At 39.5% G+C, this 20,948-nt stretch overlaps 1 protein-coding gene across 1 annotated transcript in view; it reads left to right on the plus strand.

Annotated features, from left to right (window-relative positions):
• Window positions 1-7,057: 7,057 nt before the first annotated feature.
• znf296 (zinc finger protein 296) overlaps window positions 7,058-20,948 on the plus strand; it is a 34,805-nt gene continuing 20,914 nt past the window's right edge. The window contains exons 1-2 of the mRNA XM_088345992.1: window positions 7,058-7,283; window positions 19,585-19,935. Coding sequence (XP_088202118.1) covers window positions 7,232-7,283; window positions 19,585-19,935 — 403 coding nt within the window. The 5' untranslated portion in view covers window positions 7,058-7,231. The remainder of the gene's footprint in view (window positions 7,284-19,584; window positions 19,936-20,948) is intronic.

Here is a 20,948-nt window from a genome sequence, read left to right on the forward strand (position 1 = left end):
GTCGATGCAGAAGAGGGGGAAGAGACTGTGGATTAAATTTTTTTAACTTGTTTTAAAAACTCCACTTGCTAGGACTATCATTCCCTTTAAAGTTTTACCTCCTTTTAAACACTTTCTTTTTGATTTGTTTCCATGCTTATCATGTTTTTGCTTCCTCTGGCACCACTACAAGCTTCGAGACGCATAGAGAGTAAATACGGCACTAAAATATATTACTGAAACACTGGATTCTGAAATGACTGAAAAGGCATTGTGGGCAGTAGTTAAGCTAATGGCGTATCGGGTGCTTTTTTGTTGCCGTGACTCAAACCAATAGCAGACCATCACTTTCTATGACACCGACTAATAGCAGACATCTTAGAGACGTAACCCATCCTTCTAACACTGCAGTTTGAATTGTTTTTGGCAAGCAAAATAATTTGCTGTCAGTGTCATATAGTGGGGTAAAAGCTGTACAGAGGTCCTAAAAAAACCTCTGATTCCAAACTGTAGCGTGAAAATGATGCAAGGTGGAGTTGCCGTATCCCGGAGGTCTACTGTACAGTTCAAATTGTTAATTGTTAGGGGCGGCAGTAGCTCAGGAGGTAGAGCGCTCGTCTTGGGATCAAGGGATCCCAGTTCGAATCCCGGCTCATCCGTGTTACATGTCGAAGTGTCCTTGGGTAAGACACTGAACCCCTAAAACCCCCAATAAGCAGGTTAGCGCCTTACATGGCTGCAAGGCCGCTATTGGGAAATGTGGAGCACATTGTAAAGCGCTTTGGGAAGTAATTGACTTGAAAAGCGCTATATAAATGCAGATCATTTCATTTAATGCAAAATTTATGTCTCTATCGCTTTAATGATTCGTCATGAGTTGTGAGTAAAAAGAAAGAAGAAAAAAAAATGAAAATAGGCCAATTTGCACTATCAGTGTTGATTCTTTTACCTGTGGCTTTTACCTTTTTAGTGTTGTGTTACTTTAACCGGACACAAAATTTACACTGCATTTATAGCTGTACCTGTATTGTAACCAAAGGGGATTTCTACAGATTACCATAATGTGTACTGTGAGAAACTAATCAGTAGCTCTGTGGCACTACTTAGAACTTTCACACTCGTCCTTTGTGTATATATATGTTTTCCCAGGCCAAGTATTGACTGCTGTTGGTTTTTGTAAGAAAGGAGAAAAAAATATGCACATTTTTCAGTGTTGATTCTTGGAAAGGTACACGCCAAGATCCAGTTCCCATTTTTTACCTGAGGCTACTGCAGCCTTACAATTTACTTGATTTTCTTAGAGAAGAAAACAGTCTGGCTCGTCATCAATAATAGAAGATGTTCTTTTCATTTAACAAAATACACAACGGCCTAAATTCTATTTTTGTTTACGCTGTAGCCCAAAAACAAGTTCATCTCGTGGCAATATCTGTCACACTCTCAGGTACTTTTTGTTGAAATCCTGCCTTTAAAGTATCAAATACAGTAGAGAAAATACGAGACCGATGCCTCAAGTAACACTTTAGTAATGACCACAAAAATGATGCGGTCCTTCATGCCGTCAGGCGAGTCACTGGCAGAAAATTTACTAAGAAATGCAAAAACAAATGTATAAATAAACTAGAGGTGACCAAACAACATTCTTCTAGGGCAGGGATGGGCAAACTGTGGCCCGTGGGCTGCAAGCAGCCTATCAGGCTTTTTAATCCAATCCCCCAAAACTAAATTTGTAAAAATACAATGGTTGAAAACAAATCTACAAAATTAAAATATGTCACTCTTGTCCCCAGTGTCCCTTACTGTGGGCTGACCACAAGGCCACTATATTTTTCTGTACATGCTATTCAGTTATTCTTGTCTAAACAATTTGCCCAGGATGCATTATATAATAAATTAATGTATTTAAAATAACAGTGCAAAATAATTCCAGGGTTAATACACCTTGTCTAAGGCTGAATTCAAGCACTTTTTAAGGACATTCAAAATTCATTTCTTATGTGTCATTAAAAGAAGTTATCCGGTGTTTGTAGAACCACAAATATATCTGTGATTTACATACGCAATGTTTAATTTGGCGTGTGTACTCGTTCAACACATATGATTTTTAGATCTTGTAAATTTTTTGTGTTTTGGGATCTTAAAACGTTTGCAAATATATTTGAGACAAATCTCTATAGGTGTTGTGCTAAATGACGTTAATTGCAGGAAGGTTCTACCTGAAAATGCCAAATTACTCTTTTGCATGGCCCATAATAAATGTCCATATTTGACACATAGTTGCACTGATACACAGTTCATAGTGCCCCATTTAGGTATAGCATGTACCTGTCCCCTTGGGCAATGGCACTTAAGTTATGTCAAATTATGTTTATTTGTATAGTCTCAAAGGGCTGCACAGACTACTGTTACACCATCCCCTGATCTAAAACCTACATGAGGGCAAGGAAAACCTAAGAATAAAATGAAATGGTGTTTTATCTAAATTAGGTATTTTACACCACCAGGGAGTTCTTTTGAAGAGTGAAATCAACAATTAAATAAATAATAATAATAATAATAATAATAATTTCCTTGTATTGTCATTCTGTGTAACAATGTACACAGAACGAAATGTCGATTGCACCTGACCCGTTGTAGCGAGCCGATGCAGCCGCAGCCAACAGAGGGCGCCGCCGACCACTTTTTAAGTCTTAGGAATGACTCGGCCGGGGCGCGAACCACCGACCTTCCAGTCTCAAAGCGGGCGCCTAAATGATCCTGGCAGTAACACAGATAGCTAGCTCAAAGTAAAAATACAACTAAACAGACAGCTAAAAAAGCTAGATTGCTAGCTTAAAAAAAGGCCAAAGTTTAGCTTGATAATTAGCAAAAACAATAACATTTTAGCTATATAGCATCCCAACAAAAATGTGAAAAGCTAGCAAGATAGCTTGCCAAATAGCTAAAATTGTTGGAAGATAGCTACAAAGCTAAAAAGGTAGCCAGATGGCAAACTAAAAGAAACTTAGTTTTTTGCTTATTCGCTCTGTAAAACCCATAATTTGTAATTGAGTTGTTGAATTTCCAGTAAAATAAATCAACTAGACAATGCTATACAAACCAATGTCAGCTGCTGTTTATCACAATGAAGGAAGCCCCACATGGTTCCGATCCATTATCCCACTTACTGTGAATCGCACTCAGGTGCTGTGGTCTGCTGCCAAGCGAAGCCACCAGAAAGCGGTGTAGGCGTCATTTTTTAGAAAACGCGTAGCAGGAGGCAAAGCGCTCGTCTTGGGATCAACAGGTCGCAGGTTCGATTCCCGGCTCCCTTTGTGTTATATGTCGAAGTCCTTGGGCAAGACTCTGAATTCCTAGTTCCCCAGATAAGCAGGTAGTTGCCGTGCATGGGTAAGTGTGAAGCACATTGTAAAACGCTTTGGGAGGTCTTTAATAACTTGAAAAGCGCTATATAAATGCAGACCTCTTACATTGACAAATATGACAACAACTTTAAGCATTTACACGCACTTTGCCCAAAATGAGAGCACTTTTCAATTCTTGAAAACGTTTAAAATTCAAGCATTTTTAAGGATTTCAAGCACTTGTATACACCCTGAAGTTTTCATATAGTGTCACTGGCTGAAATGTTTCCACTATGAGTTTTTCCTCGACCTCATGTCTGTTTTAGATCAGGGGATGGTGTTACAATAGTCTGTGGTTTGCAATAGTCTGTGGTCTTTGCAGCCCTTTGAGACTCCTTGATATTAAGGGCGTCACAAATAAACATGACATGAATAGAAAAGAAAACACCTCACAAAGCAAATGTTCTGCTTTCTTGTGAATGTTTTAAAACCAATTTGATGATATGGTTGAGTTATAAACAAATAGAAGATACAATGTAAAGCACAGGTGTCAAACAGGCGGCCCGCGGGCCAGATCAGGCCCGCTAAGGGATTGAATCCGGCCCGCGAGACAACAATCAGAAAAGCGCAAGAGAAAAACAAGCTGCAGGTTGAAACATGTCAACTTGCTGTTGCCAAAGCCAGGGGTCTCTCACAAAGACACTGTACTCGTATTTCTCTCTCTCTCCCACTCTGTCTCTTTCACTCTCTCTCTCCCACTCTGTCTCTTTCACTCTCTCTCTCCCACTCTGTCTCTTTCACTCTCTTTTTCTCTTCCTTTGTTGCTCTTTGTCTCTTTCTTTCTCTGTGTCTTTAACTTCATCTGCTCTAACTTCCTTTTTTCCTTTCCTCTTTTCTTTCTCTCTTCCTACCCTTCGCGCTTTCTTTTCTCATTTCTCTCCTTCTGTCTTTCTGTTTTTCTTTGGATTTCTTTCTTCCTCTCCCTTTCTTTCCCCCCCCTCATGACTTTTTATCTTCTGTTTCTCACGCTCTCTCTCTCTCTTTTTCTTTTTTTGTCCCGCCCTCTCTCCTTTTCCCTCCGTATTTTTCTTATTTCTTTATCTCTTTTTCTTCCTCTTTAATCTACTAGTCCGGCCCCCGACAGAATGTTTGTTCTATCTTGTGGCCCGCGAGTTAAAATGAGTTTGACACCCCTGATGTAAAGTGTGTGCCCTCCTTATTTAGGGGCCATTTGTGGCCCCCAGACCTTAATTCCCAGGCCTGCGGCCTAAACCTCAAGTAGTGGATCATATCGGTATTTTATACCCAGTATGTCTTTTTTTTTTTTCTTCAAATATAAAAATTACCTACATTAATTAATGAAAGAAATTCTAGATATTTCAATTAAGTTATTTTTAAAATATTGACATTATTTTTCGAACGTAGATAGATATATTAAAATGCATGGATTTTTTTTTAAATGCATCATACATTTTTAAGGGACAATGTATTTTTTAGTGTCTTAGTGGAAAAACACTTGAAAATAAGAAAAAATACATTTACTATATTATAGATTTATTTATTCAAAATACTCCTCGGTTGAGAAATTGACGATGATGTCGTATGTGTCCGCCATCTTGCTTCTATGGATGCCCCCGCGAATCAAAAAACTTGTGAAAGGTTGAGCATATAAACGAGAAGAAATATAGTGAGGTTTGCTCACTTTGAGTCTCCGTACTTTGTGGTCTTCCTTGTGCTTTTGAGCACTTCTTTATAATTGTACGACTCAATACAGCGATATCTGGTGGTCAAATAACATACATTGAAAGAGTACTGGAACCACTAAAACAGAACATGATCGTACAAAATATGACAAGAACACTATAATGTGGAATCCATAATAACCTTAACAAACACAATGGGGCACCATCAAGACACAGCCAATTGTGGCCCCAGGGTTTGATCATTTAAGGGGTTGTATGCCCCACCTTGATTTTAAAAGTTTAATGTGAACTATGGGTTCATTTATGGATTCATATTTTTCTACTAATTCGTACTGTTTATTTTTAGATTTTGTGTGGAAAATGTGCTGATGTTTTTTTGTTTTTTTTATGAGAGCTTTCTTGTAGCCCCACTTCACCCCTGACCCTGGCTTTGGCTGCCCCCGGTAAATTGAGTTTAAAACCCCTTATTGTAGGGTAGCACGGCGGCACAGTTCTAAGGTCTTGGGGTTGTGTGGGTTCAAATCCAGCTACCGGACTTTCTGTGCGGAGTTTGTATGTTCTCCCCGTGCTTGCGTGGGTTTCCTCCGGGCACTCCGGTTTCCACCCACATTCCAAAAACATGCATTTGAGGTGAATTGTCCCTAGGTGATAATGAGCGAGTGAGTTGTCTTTCCCTGTGTGCCCTGCGATTGGCTGGCAACCAGTTCAGGGTGTCCCCTGCCCACTGCCTGATGATTGTTGGGATGGGCTCCAGCACCCCCGCAACGCTACTGAGGATAAGCGGTGCAGCTAATGAGATGAGATGAGAGAGACCCCTTATTGTAGAATAAAAAACAAAGATAGTATGTGTCAAAAAAGTATTTACCAAACAACACAAATAATTCTTTAAGTATCCTTCGTAGTTCTTTATACACTTGCAGTCAATTTGGGTTTGTTTATTATACGCATCAGATGAGAGCAGAAATGGACCACCAGGGGCGTTACTGGGGAGAGGGGGGTGGGGCAGTGACCACCCACAGACACGCCCCATCCACCCAAAGAACTGGATTTGGTGAGAGTAGTCTGAGAATATGAAGGAAAATGCCAACAAAAGAAGAAAAAAAGTAAAAAGCTGGGGAAAAGAAACAATAAAAGAAAACAGGAAAAAATTATAAGAAGGTGAAGAAAGGATAAAGCAAGAAAAAGAGAAATACAATATTAAAAAATAAAACAAAGGGGAAAAGGAAAGAAAAAAGAAGAAAAAATAGCAATGCAAGGAGGAAATAAAGAGCTAGGAAAAAAGAAAGAAAGGAATAAATGGAAAAAAAGAACCAGGGAGAGAAAAGAGCAAGCGGGAAAAAGTAAAAAAAAAAAAATAAGAAAAAGCAAGAAAAAAATATTGGAAAGCTAAGAAAAGGAAAAGAGTCCTTTTGTTTAATATATTACTAATAATAACCGAATACTCTGCGCAAAAAAAGAATTATTACCGCTTTCAAAAAAATATGATTCTACAAAATATTTTTTTTTTTTAACTCATTTTAACAGTTTCATATTGAGCAACTTGAAATCCCTGGACGACCCAACAAAATGCCTTTTTAAGAAATAACAAACTACAAATTAAAAAATAAAATGCACATATCCCTGAAAACAGTGCTGTGCAAACAAATTTGGGGGGTAATATTAGTTGTGTGTCCCCTGAGAATCATGTCTGGGAACGGCCCTGCAGGGTATTTTATTTATTTTATTTTTTTCCTGTACAAAAATTGTGATCACATATCGTATAAAAGGGGCGGGGCGTACACATGGACAGGTATTTTTGAGTAAACTCGTGCTTAACTCATAATATTTTCCATTCGTTGGAACTTTTCTACTAGGTCGCGTCGTAAGTCGAGGCGCGACCCTCGTTTAGCGAGACACGTGTTCGACCGGCGGGGTCGCCCGGGCCACGCCCCCTCAGCGGTCGCCATCCGCGCGCCGACTGCGCAGAGGGGAAGGAAGACGCGTGAACTTGAACGCAGCCTTGTCAGTCCAGTCCACGCAAGGGGAGTAGGCGACACGCGTGCGCGCACAGGACCCGTTCTGCTTATCGCACGGCGAACACCTGGACACGACGGGCATCTTTGCTCCCCTCTTGTTTATTCTTTTCTCTCCTTTCCCCCTTTTTGGGGCTGTTATTGTGGTTGATATTTGAGGGGAGGGGGACACGCGTGGGGAGGATTCGACGCGATGTCCAGACGCAAACTTGGCAGCAGACCGCAGCACCTGAGTGCGATTCACGGTAAGTGGGATAATGGATCGGAACCATGTGGTGGCTATCATACTTTGTTGACATCCTGTCATGGTTTTTATAATATATGACGTTTACACAAAAAAACGCGTATTATTTTTCGAGAAGTAGGGACTTTGTGATAAGTTTTGAGCTCATAACCAGAACAAACAGTTTGCTAGGTTATATAATCCAAAAACGTTAGAAAGAAAAACCCTCGATATTTCTGTAATTTTTTAATAAATGCGTGCGTTGTATGACCGCGGTCCTTCACGCGTGCGTGGGTGCGTGCGTGGCTGCGCCTTACAAGTCCGCACTCGTGATGCGTCGTTCGCAACGAACGGAATTTGTTTGCCGACTCTTTTAGGTGAACGACGAGAGTAGACTCTCCACCATAAGGGAGCCGTCTCTCTCTCTCTCTCTCTCTCTCTCTCTCTCTCTCCTTCCCCTTTTATTGTTCTTTCTATTTTTTCCATTTCTCTATTTTCTTGCTCATTCTCATGTCTTTTCTGTCTTTCTGTCTGTATCTCTATTTCTCTCTCTTTGCCGCTTTTCTCTCTTGCTCCCTTTTATCTCTCTATTGCCTCTCCTGCTCTTTTTCTGTCTTTCTTTCTGTCTCTCTTTCTCTCCATCCCTATTTCTCTCTATGTCTTTGTCATTTATTTCTCTTTTTATTGTCTCTGTCTTTCTTTCTCCCTTGTTGTCTCTCCTTTTCTTTTCCTGTCTCTCTTAATCTCTCACGCTCTCTGCCTTTTTTCTTTTTGTCTCTCTTTTTTTACTTGTTTTGTATTTTGTTTGTTTCCAGCTCTTACTTATTTTTATTGTTTTTATTCATTTTTCTCCCTTCTTTTTTTCATTTTTCTCCCAGCTTTAGACTTTTTCTGACTTTTTTTCTACTTCATCCTCTCTATTTTTATTTTTGTTTTCTTTTTTTTCTTTTCACTAGCTTTTTACTTATTTTTTCCTTGCTTTTTTGTTTTTTTTATTCTTTAATGTATTTTGCAGGTTATTTTTTTGCTTCATCCTTCTTCTATTTTAAGATTGTTACGTGCATACCGATATATAACAATGTGTAACATATGGATTAAGGCATCAAACATATTCTGAAGAGTAGTTCTGGGGCTTATTGAGCCGAGCCAAAAAAGCCAGTTCTTTAAAACTTACCGGAATTCCCATCACTAGTCAACACTAACAGCCCCAGCTCTGAAACAGGAAAGGTAACATTTTTGAGTAACAACCGGCGAGATGCGGCTCGGAACTGTACTGTCTGTACCTGCCCTGCTCGCCGGGCTTTCTCTATTGTGTTGGAGTCGGGTTTTTTTCTTTTCTTTTTTGGGGCCGGTGATGTTCTGTTGGCCCGGGTCCAAGCAACAAGGTGTGCCAGGTGACCGGTGTTGAGCAACAAGGACTGCTTGCTTCCGAGAAAAGTCCACTAAAACCTGTGATAACTTTTCAAATTATTGTTATTTGAGCTTTTTTTTTTTTAGCTTTCTATACTTTTTCAGCATCTCCGGGTCAAAACCACAGAATTAAACCCAACTTATTCAATTCACAAAATGGCTGTTTGGACTTAGACCGCTGTTTGAAACGTTGACACCATAAAACAAAATGTTGGGCACCTGCCAAAGGAAAAATGGAGACCGTGTGAGCAAACTCTTTGCTGAAAGGGCCTAGAGCAGGGGTAGGGAACCTATGGCTTGGGAGCCATATATGGCTCTTTTCTTGAGTACATATGGCTCAGAAATAAAATGTAACTATTGCACATCTCACTGTGGCGTTCCAAAGTCAAGTGATTTCATCCCGATTTTGGTCCATATAAAGCAACTTAATGCAGAAGTTCGATAAGAAACCATTTAAACTGATAAATAAAAACGCTGGCAAACGACTTTGATTGGGTGAGCAGTACGGTGGGCGGATCCCTGCACACAGCGCAAAGCACTTCCTTCTCTCTCTCTCGCTCAGTGCAGTCTACACCGAAAGTGAATGTGACGATACGCTTATCGTTTGCAGTAATTTGTGACATTTTTACAAAAGAACTTTGCATGCACATTGTTTTGAAATCATGGATTTTTTTTTGCCTCGACGCTTTTAACTTAAGGTGGAAGACAAATTGTAAATGGAATATTTACATTGATTTGGGACACAGAATTTGGCATTATTATCATTTCATACATTTGATTAAATCATCAAATGACACACAGTGAAATAAAATGTGCTGAAGAATTAGCTTTTGTCTAGAGAGCTTGTTTGGCAGTTTTTTCAATTTTGTCTGCAAATATATGATATGGCTCTCTCAATTTCTTTTTAAAATTTTTTTTTGCTTTTATGGCAGTTTGGGTCAAAAAGGTTCCTGACCCCTGGCCTAGAGGATCTAAATGGATTTAATTTTTTTGTATCTATCAATGGTCTCGAATCCGATATCTCAGGAAAAACAACCTGTAGGCCAATTTTTCTCATATTGTCACTGCCATTTCCAAAAACAAGTATCTCTTTTTTATCTTTTGCAGATTCAATTCAGGTAAAAATATTTAAAAAATCAACATACCGAATTTTTCAATAGCTTTCTGCACTGGATTATAAATCGCACTCTCAGAATATTCATTTAATATATACAGACACTGCCTTACTTACGAACGGGATAGGTTTCGGACGATCGTTCGTTAGTTGAATTTGTTCGTAAGTTGCTTCAGTGCTAGATTTTGCATGGAATGTTTGTTTAAGGTTTATATAAGTATTGTTTTGTACTAAAAATAATGATTTAATAAAAGGATATGCTCTATAAAGATAAATGAAGTTAAGTTTAACTTTTGGAAGATGCGCTTTAAGAGGTCGTCCATCCAACCATTTTTTCAAGCTTTCTCATTCCACTTTTGTTTCATAAGAAACGACTCGCCTCTTCTTTACACTTTACACTTTACACCAACCATATTGAATGGATGCACAAGATGTCAAACAATAAAAATGTCAAGGTTCTTAGCGCGGGGAGATAGTATAGACATAGAGTATAGAATGTTTACACACTAGGAAGAGGAAGCAATTTTTTTTCTTCCGGGTGGATGCTGGGTGAACGCTCGGCGGCAGAAAGAAGCAGTAATGTCTTGTACTCAGAAAAAGGTGCACACAATACAAAATCTACCATACAGCCATGTCTGGATATTTTTCGACATCCCGAAAAAAATGTTCGTATCTACCGTTTTTTGTAAGTCTAATGGTCGTAAGTAGGGGAGCGTCTGTATATTTTTTCGTAGCAGCACCAGAATACTATTTATCAGTGTATAACGCGCAATCCTAATGTTTCGATTAAAAGTCGGTATAAAATTTAGTTTCACTTCTTCTCTGCTCAAACTTTTCACCGTAAGTGGCAAACTTCATTCAATACGTGCAAGCAAATCATTTATTGACAAAATGAACTACGAACACAAAACCCATCAATAAAATTCACACTGTATTTATTGAATATCCTTCAAAATCCTTCATCATCAGAGACACACAATAGGTGTTGTCCTCGTCGTGCTTTCTGTTTTCTCCAGTTCCTAACTTTCGTCTCTGGTACCCTGAGTAAAAAGAGTGTGATAACAAGATAAAATCGAATGCCTTTTTGTATGTCATCTCGATCAGCGGTTCTCAACTGCTCTGACTTGAGGACTCATTATCTTAATCTGATTACAGAAGAAGAAATGCCCATTTCTCTAATGTATTTAATAAAAGGATTGTGCAGTTGTAAACCAGAGATTTTGTTTCTTATCATGCAAAACTGAAGACAAATGATCCCACATTTGTACTCGATATGTTTTTAGATTCCCCCCCCCCCCCCCCCAAGCTTTTTCTTTTTGTGAATTTAGTTTCTCGTGGACGCTCTTTTGTCCTGGTTTCAAAGTTCCTTCGTGTGTCTCTAACCGCATGTGTCAGGTATGAGGTCACATGTCACAATTGTGCGCCTCAAACACACAACTGCACTCACTCACGTCGCAGCGAGCTCTTATCTTGCACCTTCGGTCATTTTTGACCCCCCCCCCCCTTCTTTATTGCATTGGATTTCCTGTTGAGAAACGATCTTTGCTTCCAGTTTTGGGGCGTGAGTGGATGTGCACAATTTTTCGAATGGCATTAAAAATGTTCAGATAATCTCATGTCGTTTGCAGAGGTGAAGACCCCCTCCCACTTTTAAGTCGCATTTTAAAATGAAGCGATCCCTTTGCTACCTAGTAGAACAGCTGAAGTTTATTCGGGGTCGATCGAGATGGTGGCAGGTGTGTGTGGGGAGGATTTTGTATGCGACTGGTCCATTTTTCCACCCCACTCTAACAGGTTATACTCATATTACTGATGCACGTTTTGTATTCATGTTTGTTTTCGACCCCACCCCCCATCCCGTTTTTTTGCACCACAACCGAGGCATTGAATCAGGGGGTGTGTAGACTTTTATCATAACCTTAAAGGGTAAGTGTGTATTATACAATTCCCGTAGTGGTTAAAAAACGTCATTTAAAAAAAAGAAGATTAATTTAATTAATCGTGGGCAGCTCGGCAACGCAGTGGTTAGTCCATGTGTGGCACAGTTCTGAGGTCATGAGATTCAACTTTCCTGTGTCAAGTTTGCATGTTCTCCCCGTGCTTGCGTGGGTTTTCTCCGGGCACTCCGGTTTCCTCTGTAATTCCAAAAAACGTGCATGTTGTCCCCAGGTGGGAATGAGCGAGTGAGTTGTCTGTCTCTGTGTGCCCTGCGACTGGCTGGCAACCAGTTCAGGGTGGATGGATATTCTATGTATTTAAATTCATTTATTTTTCTGTATTTTTTGCGTTCAATATATAGATATATTTTTAATTTCTAACACTAAAAGGCACAGTGTCCCTTTAAATGGGCACTGCGTAATATTTGACTACTATATGTTACTGTACTGTTAATTGCAACCAAAGATCTGCGCTAAAAACACAAGGTGGATAGTCACAAGTTTTTTTGTTTTGGGGGTACCCTTTGCAGTAAGATGGTGGACAATAATGTCAGCTCCCCCTAAGTGAGGCTCCAGTCAAATGAAACTTCTTCTACGAGTGTTTTTTTTTTCTTATTCCCCCCCAAAAAATAAATAATAATAGGTTAGAACATAATAAAAATTACTAGTTCCACAGGTAGATCATTTCTCATTTTAAGAATTTAATTTCCTAAAAAAAGACGGACATAAAAAATTAAAATTTCGCTAGAGCAGGGGTGTCAAACTCATTTTAACTCGGGGGACACAATAGAACAAACATTCTGTCGGGGGCCGGACTAGTAGATTAAAGAGAAAGAAAAAGAGATAAAGAAATAAGAGAAAGAGGGAGAGAGGGCGGGACAAAGAAAGAAAAAGAGAGAGAGGGAGAGAGCATGAACAAAAGATAAAAAGTCGTGAGAGAGGGGGAAAAGGAAGGGAGAGGAAAAAAGAAATCCAAAGAGAAATAGAAAGACAGAAGGAGCGAAGGGTATGAAGAGAGAAAGAGAAAAGAGAGAAAAGGAAAAAAGGAAATTAGAGCAAAAGAGGTTAAAAGACACAGAGAGTGAAAGAGACAAAGAGCAACAAAGGAAGAGAAAAAGAGAGACACAGAGAGTGAAAGAGACAGAGACAGAGTGGGAGAAAAGGGGTGGAAAAGAAAGAGAGAGAGAGAGAGAAATAAATACAAGTACTGTATAGTGTCTTTGTAAGAGGCACCTGGCTTTGGCAACATCAAGTTGACATATTTCAACCTGCAGCTTGTTTTTCTCTTGCGCTTCTCCGAGTGTTGTCTCGCGGGCCGTATTCAATCCCTTAGCGGGCCTGATCTGGCCCGCGGGCCGCCTGTTTGACACCTCTGCTCTAGAGGCACAGAAAATGGCAAGATAAGTACAAAACACGACGTGAAATCAATTAAGTATCATGTTTTATTATTTTTCCCAATGTACTCAAGACGTTTTAAAGAAACTATAGTTCAAATGTGCTCTCATTTTGTCTACTTGTTCTATCTAATCTCTTTCATCAAAAAGTCAAATAATAAACTAATAATATTAATACCTCCTAAATGAAAATACAACCTGAGGAGGTGTGTTCAAAAAAAGACCCCACCTTTCCACCAAAAAACCCAACTTCAAAGGCATAATGCGCATTATATTTAAAATCAGTGATTGGCAGTGCATTTTACACCTAGGCCTTTAGTAGTGGTACATCTGAATCAATCCAACCCTCAATAACGATTTAATGACTATATAACATTTACTGCTGCTACAGCTGTGACACGTTAAAAAAAAACATTAAAAAAGTGCAATGTGATGTAAGAAAGTAGCCACGCTTTATTGACCAAAAATCATTTTTGTTTGTACACAAACAACATCCTGTCTTTCCTCAAGAAGATTTCAAATGCTCTGTTGTACAGATCATCCTTGCCTTTCATTTCCATCAAAATGTTATATTCTATCGCTATCCAAGCTCATGCTGAAGGTTGTTCCTTGGAGCCTGAGAGCCAGGGGTACCTCTCGCAATTTGTTGGCTGAAAGTGGCAGAAAAAATAATGTTAACATGTCCGTCTTGAAAATGGCTATGACAGCAAATCTGCGACGAAATCCATTTCTTCTCCTCTCCAACCCGTTGTGGGTTGTCAAAAATCGCTTTTAAATCAACTCAATGTATTTGCTTGTGCAGGTCGCTACATATACAGTTAGCTAGTTCTGGTACGCATTATCACTATCCAATCATTTTTCTTCGTCCTCTTCATTATTATTATTTTCTGACAGTTGACATGATCTCTTTGGTATATTCCCGCCTCCTAGCCAATCACTGTTTGTGAAAACGCTGTCGTTTCCCAACGCCTGCTAGTAGGCCCTGGTGTTGCAACTACAAATCTGATTGGTCCAAGCAACAGCTTTATTTACACTTATTTTATGCTATATGGCAGGGGTCGGGAACGTTTTTTACCGTTTCTTACCCAAAGAACCATAATTGTTTTAAGACAAAATTTAACAAATTGCCAAAACTGCTTTCTAGAAAAAAATCTCATTTTTCAGAACAGTTTATTTCACTTCCTGATATTTGATGATTTGATCAAATCTATGAAATAATTATACCAGAGCCTGTGTCCCATATCAAGGTCAATATACCATTTAAAATTTGTCTCACTCTCGCAGTAACTTGATAGTTTGAGGCTCATGTTGACTGTCATTTATGTCCAAAATAATGGTTTTAAAACGAGGTGCAAGCAAAGTTGTATTGTAAAAATGTCACAAAATACTGCAAACGAAGATACCAAAGTATTTCCCTTCGTTGCAGACGCAAATATGCCATGGGAAGAAGCAGTGCTGTGGTGTGTCTAGCTCCATCTGTTAATAGCGCTCACCCAATCAAATTGCTCTGACCGCCTAGGTAGAGTTTTTGGGTGTTTAAACTTTTTTTTCTGTGGGTTTTCGTCACAAAGTGTCAACAGTGGACATATATTGTTTAATGAAGTTCCATGTAAAGGATTATTTAGCCATTTAAAACCAACGCAGGATAAGTTAGTGACAACCTGACTATGAACTATAGTTGAAAATCTGCCCTATAGTGGACTGAACTGTACTTGATTCAGTGTTTTTCTGTCTTTGCCTATGCTACATTGGACTTGTGACGATCAATTATATCTCCGAGCCAGATGTATTCACGGAAAGAGATATACATGGCTCACGGACCATAGGTGCCCCCTGCTATAGGGCCACCAGAACTGACAGAGAAGGCTTCCTGGTAAATTTCTAACCCCGGCAACGAGTAATGACTGAAATGTAATTGGTTAAATACTTAAATACTAAAACACTTATCAATAACAACGCAACAGTCTTTTAAGAAGAGCTTCCCCACCTCTGCACCGAAATATGTCACTCATTGTTTGAGGTACACGAGGTGATGGCCCCCTCCCATGCAAGACCCCCTTTGTGCGTTTTCTGAGCCGACCAGTTCTGGGTCACTGGGAGGAAGTGGTCAGTGGCCTGTTGGCAGTTTGGCCTCATTGCGACGCTAGCATTTGAAATCAACCGCAAGAACCCGTTACTGGATTCTTTGACTTATGGTTTAATCCTCTGTTGCTAGGCGGGATTTGACGTCTAAACTTTTATGATAAAGCTCACTTGGACATAAAAAGAGGGGGTGGGCGATACTTTTGGTATTGATCCAATCTGAGTAACTACAGAGTATCGATTGATACAGATTCGATTTAAACCACACCACCTACATTGGATCTTACTGCATTATGTGTAGCACTATTTAGTTAATCTATATAACATGCTAAAGTGGGCATTTGCACGTCACACTGGGTATTTGTATATTGTTTTTCTTTTGGCTTTATTATTGTATTGTTCTCAGCTCAGGGATGCTGCTGGAAATGTGAATTTCCCTTAGGGGATGAATAAAGTATCTATCTATCTATCTCTATCTATCTGATACTTTTTGCTTGGAAAAAACACAACCATTGAATAATTAACCCACTTGTGTTCGTTAATAATTGCAATAAACGCAGCACAAATACTTTAGACACTGAGAATGAAATGAAATTAAATGAAATGATCTGCGTTTATATAGCGCTTTTCAAGTCAATGACTTCCCAAAGCGCTTTACAATGTGCTCCACATTTCCCAATAACGGCCTTGCAGCCATGTAAGCTTATTGGGGGTATTAGGGGTTCAGTGTCTTACCCAAAGACACTTCGACATGTAACACGGACGAGCCTGGATTCGAACTGGGATCCCTTGATCCCAAGACGAGCGCTCTACCTCCTTAGCTACTGCCGCCTGAGAGACAGAACTGGATAAAATAAATAAACCATTGTTAAATTGATACAACGCAAACTTTAGCAGTATGAACATTTTTATAACAACTCTTTCGGAACAAAAGTAAAGAGTCAAAACCAAAAAGAATGTTATCTATCCATCCATCCATTATCTGTACCGCTTATCCTCAGTAGGGTCACGGGGGTGCTAAAACCCATCCCAGCCGTCTTTGGCCAGTGGGCAGGGGAAACCCTGAACTGGTTGCCAGCCAGTCGCAGGGCACACAGGGACAGACAATCCACTCGCTCATTCACACCTAGGGACAATTTGGACCGGCTAATCAACCTAACATGCATGTTTTTGGAGCGCCCGGAGGAAACCCACGCAAGGACGGGGAGAAAATGCAAACCCTACACAGGTGGTTCAATCTCACGACCTCAGAACTGTGCCGCACACGCGCTAACCACCTCGCCGCCGAAATGCCCTAAAAAGAATGTTAACATGATAAATATAATGTCCTTCACTGCGCAATATTTTAAAAATAGCCGAAAAGAGCCAAATAATGTAAACATTACAGTGTAAAAAAATGTTTATGTGTTAAAACAAAAAACTTTTACTAAAATAGTGATCCTGTCATGGTTGCCCATGGCGCCCAATTGGTCCCGGCTCGTTGACAGATTGGCTTCCCTTCTCTTTAAGCTCAGTGCTCTTACTCACCCTTGGTCAGTCCGTCAACGAACCTCTGCACCCGCAAGACGTGGGTTTTGACTCTGTCCGGTTTCCTGCCTGTGTTTCCTGTCCAGTTTCGTTCCAGTCTATTTTTGTCCTGTTTAATATCGATCTCCAGTTTCGTTCCCGTCTAGTTTTTCCTGTTTAAGTTCGATCTCCAGTGTCTGGTATCGTTTCCGTCTATCTCGTCCGGCTTGTTGTCAAACTCCAGTCTCCAGTGTCTGATATCAATCCTGTCTGTCCCGTCCTGTCCGGTATCGACTTCATCTGTCCGATATCTGCTTGTGCAATTGGTATCGATCTCATCGGCCTCTGGCTTCCTGTCATTCCTCGCCAGACTGCTGCCTTACGTTTTTCGCCCAACGATCGCCGAATCACTGACGTTATGGGTTAACGTGCATGACTGCCCCATTTCCCGTAAAATAAAGCTTGTTTGAGAAACGTCACGCATCTGGGTCCTTCTCCTGTTCCTGTTCTTTACAGATCCAGAACAAAAATCAAAAGAGTCAACCCCCCAAAAAGCAACAATGCAACAAAAATACAAATACTATATAACAATGTCAACTAAAATTTCATCAACTACACAATTTTTAAAGTCAGTCGTGTAAATAAGTGTAAACACAACTTAATCCAATTATAACGGCGTAACGTATATATGATATCACAACTCACTAACAACATTATCATTGTGATGAATAAAATCACTCAACAAAACTGTACATAGCACAATACAAATAAATCGAAAATATAAAATAGAAAGCGAAAACTAAAATGCAAAGTATGCACGAAGTTACCGGGAAACGGGTCACTGGAGCAGTTTTGTTACTTACTACATGACACACATACTGTACATACCATTCTTGTCATTAGTTGAGGCCACTCAAATACTTGCTTGTGAACGCCACCCTCAAGAACATTTTTGGAAAAAAATTAATCACACAAAAGTCCATCTGTAGAATTCCAGTAAAATTACTACGAAATTTCCGATTATTTTCAAATGAAAGAGTCCCAGTTGTGTTATTATCATGTATTTAGTTTTATAAAAACAGATTAAATTTAAACCTTTAAATACTTTTAAAATGTTTTACGCCAAAGATTTCCTTCCAGTAGATATGTCCAAATCAATTTCCTTTGAGAGACACGTACACAAATTCATGCTTTTTGTTTTATTTTTAAACATAAACCCAAATAGTTACCTGTGTATTAGAACATAAACATGATGTAATGTAACTATATTATATTCAGCTTTGTATCTTCAACATTTTTTGGAACACGCATAACTTACAGTAGAGGGGTCACTAAGTAGCCTAATGAGCACTCAGTTTCATATGCATTTCTATAATAACAATTCATCATGTTATTACTATGTTGTTACTATGTTATTACAAATTTGATTGTTAGCAATAGAGTTAAACAGACTCTGTCAATCCCTAAAATAAACCATTTTACTAGAAAAGCAAAATGATCTAGCACTGGTGATCTATTTTCAGAACAGGTGCACGGGCACCTCAGGTGTCCTCAGAGGGCATCCTGGTGCCGGAGGGCCCTGTGTTGGAAACCCCTGTAAAAGTATACGTGGAGGACCACTGATAGATAATTTATTGGTCACTAATGGCCCCCATGTCGGAGTTTGAACACCCCCACATTCTGATGTATCGAGACGTACTCAACTTTCTACCACATTCAGTGCTGAGGACAGGAACAAACGTCAATCCATTTGTAGGATAGCAGTGAAAGAGATTTTAAATAGACTTTTTGATGTTTTACAGTTTGTTTTAGTAATCGATTCAAATATCAAAATATAACCGTGCATTTAAATGTAGAACTGCATACGAAATATTTTCTTCTTAAAGGGACACTATGCAATAATTTGACGACTAGATATCACTTTATTATGTGATGCAAGCGAAAATTAGTGCTAAAAAGCTCAAGGAAGAATACAAACTATGGGGACCCAAACGGATCAACATGCTTTGTTTTCTTTCTTTTTTTTGTGCCCAACCCTTTGCAAAGAAAGAACGAAAGAAAGAACGATGGAGAAAAAAAGGGAGAAAAGAGGTAAAAAGAAAAAACAGTTTACAAACACCTAATTTTGTCTTTGGGTTTCAAAACACTCAAATATCTCCTTCTCCATTTCTTGGTAAAGATGTTTTCTTTTGTCCTCCAGGCATGTTGTATTGCAAAAATATTTTTTCAGATAAAAAGACCAAAAATCAGCACACTTTTACTGTAAAGTCTGTGCTTAAATAGCCCTATTGATTGGTTTGTTGTTCCTGCATAAGCCTTACCCCCTTCCCCAGGTGCTGCCTACCATTTACTACTGGTGACACACAACCAAATATGCGCATACAAGCTGACCTCCTAAATTATATAGCTTATTATATAGTTCTAAATGTGGCTTGGATGCAAGTATGTACAGTAGGGAGAATATCTGCATGAGGAGAAATTCAGCATTCTCTGTGCTTAAGATGGCACCATTATAACTATATTTAGTTGTAGTTTGAATGTAGATATATACATTTTAACCCTTTAAAATATTTTGCTATTGAATCAAGGTTTGTATGTGACAATATGAGTGAGGCAGCAGTCAGATAACATCACTATATATGATCTGCATTCGACGAATAACGCAGTAACACTCCATGTAGTAACAACAATTGAGTTAGGAAGTTTTATTAATAACGTGTTACAGTACTCGTTACCCAGGAAAATAACTGCAATCCATTAATGTGTTCCTTCGTTACACTGATTATAATATATAAACCATTCCACATTTCGTATTATTTTCATCTATGTTTACGAAAATGTGAATAGAAATATTAATCACTTTGTCAACACATTTCCCAGAATCTCCTGACGCAGCGGACGGAAGTGGGCCCATGCAGCAGGACCACTTCGGGGCCCCCGCACACATCCTGACTCCTGATGGGGGCGGCGACCTTCTAACCTGCGGCCAATGCAGTCGCGCCTTCCCCCTGGCGCACATCTTGGCCTTCATCCAGCACAAACAGGGCGGATGCCTCACCCGACAACGAGCCCCCGACGCTAGGGCCGAGCCGCCCTCGCCCGCCCACCGGACCCTACGACGGAACCTGGCGGGCGCCGCCCTAGGAACGGGTGGCTTCGTCGAGCTGGGTAGGGAACAGACCTTTGGAGCGGAGCTTGAGGTGAAGGTGAAGGTGGAGCCTAGAAAAGCAGGTGAGTTCTTGGGATAAAAAGGTACCGTAATTATTTATGTACAACACGCACTGTCGCGCATTTCAAATTTTATGCACTATAAGGTACACCCCTTAAAAAGAGTCTCTTGTGATATCTTATTCACATATAAGGCACACAGAATCAGAACTACTATGAGATCAGTCTGAAACACACTACATTATGAACTGAATGAAGGAAAATGCATTGTGGGAAGTAATTCGGTCATTCAGACCTGATTGAAGAGAATCCTGTTGATACAAGTCCTGAAAGATATAACATGGTTGCACGTATTCAAAATGTTTGTCACTTACAATGCATACAATACTTAATCACTTTCTGTTTATTTGCTTCTCTAACATATCTGGTACCATTACTAAAAATAGCGTGATAATGGGATGTTATGCAATTGGGAATAACTGTTTGTGTCCCTGGTGGCCAAATAGATAGGAATTGGCGAGAGCAAGTGTCTCGGCCCCTTGGCTTTGTAGCGCATTATGATTTGACCGATAATGGATAATTGATAAAGAATAAAGAACAATAAACCTTACAAAATCCCCCCCCCTCTTTCCATTGGTGTCAGGTGCGATGCCTGTTGTTACTATTGTTATGCAATCAAAGTCAGCAATAAAGTATGTCAACTGATTACTAATTGCACAAATATGGCAAAGTATTTCCAATTTTGTCCACATACAAGGCGCCCTAGACTACAGGGCACATGTTAAAATTTCTGGCCAATCTGGGAGTTTTGGGTGCAGCTTGTAGTCGGCAAAATACAGAAAATATAAAATTTAGTATGACTTTTTTTCGGCTCAAACTAAGCAATTTAAGCGAGTAATTTTGAATACGTGCGGTTAAATAATTTGTTGACAACGTACACTCTGAACACAGCAACAAAATAAAGTTTAAAATATGTCCTTTAAAGTCCTATTTGTCATCCAATACACCAAAGAGTCGGTTCCCTCAACGTGCTTTGTTGGTTTTATTTATCTTTCAGGGCAACTTTCTGTTTTCTT

The sequence above is a fragment of the Urocampus carinirostris genome, chromosome 10, assembly GCF_059441175.1.
Source record: "Urocampus carinirostris isolate Australia breed hairy pipefish chromosome 10, RoL_Ucar_1.0, whole genome shotgun sequence".
Taxonomy (NCBI): domain Eukaryota; kingdom Metazoa; phylum Chordata; class Actinopteri; order Syngnathiformes; family Syngnathidae; genus Urocampus; species Urocampus carinirostris.